General features: G+C 43.5%; 1 protein-coding gene across 1 annotated transcript; it reads left to right on the top strand.

Annotated features, from left to right (window-relative positions):
* Window positions 1–538: 538 nt before the first annotated feature.
* Window positions 539–4,841, top strand: LOC114485449 (T-complex protein 1 subunit gamma; the record flags this gene model as incomplete). Its single annotated transcript, XM_028486894.1, has 6 exons — window positions 539–671; window positions 846–927; window positions 2,199–2,379; window positions 3,137–3,382; window positions 3,653–3,784; window positions 4,511–4,841. Coding segments are annotated over 6 exons (879 nt in total), but the record flags the coding sequence as incomplete, so codon positions are not given.
* Window positions 4,842–6,051: the final 1,210 nt, after the last annotated feature.

Here is a 6,051-nt window from a genome sequence, read left to right on the forward strand (position 1 = left end):
CAGAATTTGAACCCAGCTCTGTTCGGCTTCAATTCCACACTATCATGCCACCTTTCCTAATGCATCAGTAGAACATAGAGTAGGAGTTAATTGAGCTTTGAAGTGCCAAAGAATTTCCAGAGGGCAGGAAGCTCACAAGGCTCCATCACCCTTGGATAAAACAAAGTAATTGAAGCTTATCAAACAGTGGTTGGGAACAAGAATCGATTTATTAGTGGGAAGAATTAAGACGCTGAGTTACCATGCACACTGACAGGTCAGAGGAAACATTGAACTAAGTGGCTAGAGACCTTAGCCAAACTCACTAAATTGCATTGTGACTTTGCATTCCAGTTGCTTTATAATTAAATGGGGTTAAACTAGATGACTGCTGGAGCTAAAGTGGCTTATAGAGGTGCTGGGTCACGGCTTATTCTAACTCATGCTTTCTGGGATACATGAGAGTGCTGGATGGAGGGAGTATGGTAGTTGGGATGACCCTAAAGAGCTTCACCAATCCAAAATTTTTAATTCAGAGTGACTTTTCTTCACCACATAGACTGACATTGAGATCACACGAGAGGAAGACTTCACCCGAATCCTCCAAATGGAAGAAGAGTACATTCAGCAGCTCTGTGAGGACATTATCCATCTGAAGCCAGATGTGGTCATCACAGAAAAGGGCATCTCAGGTAGGACTACATTCATTTTTCCAGACTATTGTTGTGGTAGAAGAGGGTCGGTGATTTTTTTCCTCGCACGTTGTCATACACTGAACATAACGTGATGGTTAGGGAACGTGGAGGATAAAACCTCTTCAGAACCCAGGGTTTCTGGTTTCCAGCTTGACACCTCTATTCTTGCAGATTTAGCTCAGCACTACCTCATGCGGGCCAATATCACAGCCATCCGCAGAGTCCGGAAGACAGACAATAATCGCATTGCTAGGTGAGTAGGCCAGGTAAAAATAAGATTCTCCTTCCCTTGTGTTTTTATTTTGTAGCTTCATAATGTAGTCATCCTTATCTGAAAAAGTTTAGCATAGGATAAAGCCAGCCAAATTATTTACAGATGGAAATAACCTGGGTTTAGCCATCTGTCCTCTTCAGAAGTCCTCTGTCTAGGGACTTCCTGGTGGTCTAGTGGCTAGGACCCCGTGCTCCCAATGCAGGGGGCCTGGGTTCAATCCCTGGTCAGGGAACTAGATCCCACATGCCACAACTGAAGTTCCTGCATGCTGCAACTAAGACCCAGCGTGGCCAAGTAAGTAAATAAGTATTTGAAGAAGAAGTCCTCTATCTAGAGTAACAATTTTCTGCTGCATGAGACTCTACTGCTCCTAACCATAGTGAACAGCTTATGCTTAGACATCTATGATCACTACCTTGGTGTAGGGTCCATTTCAGATTAGTCTGTTTTAACTAGCTCAGAATATAGCAGATCCAGCAATTACCTTGATTGGATCCTCAGCTGCTGTTAATGCAACCTTAGAGTGCACTCACTACTTCAGCACGAATATCTAGGCTCAGATACTATCTATTTTTAAGAGTAATTTTTTTTAAAGGTTAAGTCTATCCTAACATCACATAATATACCATAGATCCAAATCCAATTTTATACTTAAAACGCTTGCTCTGAAATGGCTTGGCATACATACATATACATAGTTGACTCTACATGCCCATGAGTGGGGGAAAAATGACAAATAAAAAATTAGGCCTACATTCATTAAAACTGGGTGAGACATATATCTGTGTACTTAATCACCTTATTTCTTGCTTGACCTTTACATTGTCTTTAGTACAGTCCTGTTATTGGCCTTGAGATCTAACTGGGTATTGTAGGATGAGTTCTATCTAGAAATGACCATTATGTGTTACACACATGATCAGATATGCATAAGAATTCATTTGTCCAAATTTTAGGGTCCACTAAGTATACTTTGAATTAACCTGTATCTCATTACAGTAGTTGCCTTAGGTATGCACACTTTCACTTATAAAGCCATATTAGTTTAAGGAAACTTCACCTGTATATTTGGAAATCTATTTCACCAGGCAACCAAGACGTCTCAAGTTAGGTAGAAATGTTGCTAGCAGTCTACTTCGGCCCTTAACCCTTACACCCCACCACAGACCCTAAGGACCAGGAAGGTGAGTAAAAGAATTTGACATCATCTGGTCTTCTCCCTGTCCCCCTTCTCCCCATCTAATCAATAGAGCCTGTGGGGGCCGGATAGTCAGCAGACCAGAGGAACTCAGAGAAGAAGATGTTGGGACAGGGGCAGGCCTGTTGGAAATCAAGAAAATTGGAGATGAGTATTTTACATTCATCACTGAGTGCAGAGACCCCAAGGCCTGCACCATTCTCCTCCGGGGGGCCAGCAAAGAGATTCTCTCGGTGAGTCAGCCTTGGAAGTGTGACTGAATGATCTAGGTCATTCTATTTCTTGAGAGTTTCCCAGAGGGCCTAAAATCATCCTGTTGCCCATTTATAGTTATTTAATTGCCATCTGAAGCCACAAATCTCTCTTTTCTTTTTTTTTTAAATATTTTTAATCATGGTTTAAAATTTTTTTAATGTAAAATTTATCATCTGAATAATTTTAAGTGTACAGTTACAGCAGTTTTAAGTGTATTCATATTCACATGCAACAGATCTTCAGAACTTTTTTTATCTCAAAAAATTGAGACACTATACCCATTGAACAATGACTCATCGTTTCCCCATCCACTAGCAACCACTGTTTCCTTGTTTTTTAAGTTGAAATTATAAATATTACTTTTTTTTTCTTTAGTGAGGTTAAGTAATTTACCAAAGGCATATAGCTAATAAGAGAGTTTCCACTACACTGTGCAGCCTCCTAGAGTACACAGCTAGACAGGACAGAGTAGGGTTATAGGTCTGTCAAGCACAGTGGACAAAAGCTTAACATCCCAGAGTGACACCACATTCCCCCTGGCCTTGTTGCAGTTGTAGTTAATGTGTTTTTCCAGAGTTAGTAGCATCTGCCCTGCCCAAAAGGTTTGAAGGACCTTTCTTAGTTTGCCCTCCTTGGTGGTTTACCAAACTTGGCAGTCAGGAAGTCCTTTGGTGCTTCTGATTTGTCCTTGAGTCATCAAGCTTTGGCTTTATACTCTTTGTTTGCTTTCCCAAGGAAGTAGAACGCAACCTCCAGGATGCCATGCAGGTGTGCCGCAATGTTCTCCTGGACCCTCAGCTGGTGCCTGGGGGTGGGGCTTCTGAGATGGCTGTGGCTCATGCCTTGACAGAAAAATCCAAGGCCATGACTGGTGTGGAACAATGGCCATATCGGGCTGTTGCCCAAGCCCTAGAGGTCATCCCTCGTACCCTTATTCAAAACTGTGGGGCCAGCACCATCCGTCTACTTACCTCCCTTCGGGTGAGTTCCTTTCCGTGCTCTTCTCTTGATGGGGTAGGAAAAGCTGTGTTTGGCCTGAGAGGGTAGTTCATGTCTGTCTTTCCAGGTTCTCCTGGTAGCTTGTTCCCTTAAAATCTCTTCTCTTTCTTAATTTTTGTTTGTTGTCATTGCCATTTCCTCTTATCCCTACCTTATCAGTGCAGTGTATTTGATTTTTATGTAATGGTCTCTGTCAGCTTACTTGTTCCTAGTATTTTCCCCTTTAATTATTTATGCTTGTTCCAACTATAGGCCAAGCACACCCAGGAGAATTGTGAGACCTGGGGCGTAAATGGTGAGACAGGTACTCTGGTGGACATGAAAGAACTGGGCATCTGGGAACCATTGGCTGTAAAGCTGCAAACGTATAAGACAGCAGTGGAGGTGAGGCACTCTTAAGATACATGTTTTGCTGTTTATTTCCAGATAACCAGAAAACAGTGTGTTTGGTCCAGTCTTGAGGGGGGGTGGATAGAAGGCAGAGTATTCCACAAAAGATCTCCCAAGGAATTCCATCCCCCTACTTATATTTAGCTCATTTAAAAAGCAAGGAAGGGGGACTTCCCTGCTCCAATGGGTAAGACTCTGTCCTGTCAATGCAGGGGGCTCGGGTTCAATCCCTGGTTGGGAAACTAGATCCCGCATGCATGCTGCAACTAAGAGTTCTCATGCTACAACTAAGAAGTTCGCATGCTGCAACTAAGAAGTCCACATGCCACAACTAAGAAGGTCCCGCATGCTGCAACTAAGACCCCGTGCAACCAAAAATAAATAAATTTTTTTAATTAAAAAAAAAAAAAAAGGGAATTCCCTGGCAGTCCATTGGTTAGGACTCCGTTCTCTCACTGCTGAGGGCCCGGGTTCAATCTCTGGTTGGGGAACTAAAATCCCACAAGCTGTGTAGCATGGCCAAAAGAAGAAAAAAAAAAAAGGCAAGGTAACGTAGCACAAGCTGCATCCCTTGCTGACGGAGAACTGCATTTTACATTCAAGACTCTGAAAGGGTAGATTTCAGATAAAATGGTAATTATATAGGAGGAGCTAGATGATACAAACAAGTGTCCTTTCCCTTCTTTGCTAACCTCTTTGGGGCTGTGGTTTTTCTCCTAGACGGCAGTTCTACTGCTGCGGATTGATGACATCGTATCAGGCCACAAAAAAAAGGGTGATGACCAGAGCCAGCAAGGCGGGGCTCCTGATGCTGGCCAGGAGTGAGCGGTGGCAAGGCGACCTCAACGCACAGAGCCAACAGTCTCCCCCTTCCCTGAGCCAGACTGCCAGGGACACTGTGGATGTCTTTGTTTGGAAGGGATCGGGTTGAGGGGCAGCCCCAGTCCCTTTCTGTCCCAGCTCAGTTTGCAAAAGGCACTGACATGTAATTCTTCTCTATTGTAAGCTTTCCATTTAGTTTGCTTCCGATGATTAAATCTAAGTCATTTGAGATGGTGGTTATTTGTTTTTCAACCTTGGGTCATATCTCTGCCTCCTGGCAAGGAGGGAAGAGGCAGAAAACCTTACTGAGAAGAGAGATGGGAATGAGGTCATTCAGTATCTTTGCCTCCTTGAGAGGGTATTCTTCAGACTTCTCAGTAGATGCTGAGAAGGCTGAAGAGAAGGTTGGGAAGGCTCTTGGAGTTCAAAGCATGATATTGTAAAGCTTAAAAACGTACCACCTTGCATTCACCAAAGAACAGGAAGAACCTGTCTAAACCATGGGTGTTCCTTGTATGTGGTTGTATGTAGAGCAACACCCAGTATGTGCTAGGGCTCAGGCGTTTATCCTAAAGAACATAGAGCATCTGTTTCTGTACTGTATCCTGTAACTTTTCAGAATCCTTCCTATCATACCTAGAATTCTTTTTCTATGCCCTCTCCCAGTGTTCTTGATTCCAGTCTATTTAGGCTTGCTGGCTTATTTTCCTGGCATGCTTGTGTCACAGTAGGACCTCTGCTTTCCCTGTAAGGAGAAACAAAAGATGTAAGTCCCATTTTGTGCTTTGTTTTTATCAAGGCAAAAAAAAATGTTGTAGTGGCCCTGAGACACGGGAAGCTAGGTGGGGCTAGCCTTTGATTTCTTTAGAGTCCTTCCTCTGGGCCTTCCACTGTCCCCTTTGTCCTCATGACTCATGCAATCAGACTGTGTCTCCTCCCTGACCACGGGACTTAGTGTTACTAAGTTGAATACTAGGTAGAATAATAATAGGTAGCACACATTGCCTATTGTATAATAGATATGTTCTGTTCACTTTGCATATCCTTAAAAGGACCCTATAAGATAGGTAATAACCCCATTTTATGATGGGGAATCCAAAGCATAAAGTAGCTTGTCCAAGGGTCCCAAAGCTGATAAATGGCAGACCTAGAATTCCTGTGTAGGCAGTCTGGCTATATAAGTGCATTTACAGCTGGCTTTGCTGCCTGAACAGAGGTGTGCTGTGGAAAAGGGCTTCTGGAGACTCTGCTCTGTTCGTGCCTAGTATTCAGCTTCCTGCTTAACCCAGTCTAAAGTCTTTAGCTTGGGACTTACCTGGTGGCACAGTGGTTAAGAGTCCACCTGCCAGTGCAGGGGACACTGGTCGTGCGCAACAACTACTGAGCCTGCGCTCTAGAGCCACAAGCCACAACTGCTGAGCCCGTGTGCCACACTACTG

The sequence above is a fragment of the Physeter macrocephalus genome, unplaced genomic scaffold, assembly GCF_002837175.3.
Source record: "Physeter macrocephalus isolate SW-GA unplaced genomic scaffold, ASM283717v5 random_1473, whole genome shotgun sequence".
In the NCBI taxonomy this organism is placed as follows: domain Eukaryota; kingdom Metazoa; phylum Chordata; class Mammalia; order Artiodactyla; family Physeteridae; genus Physeter; species Physeter macrocephalus.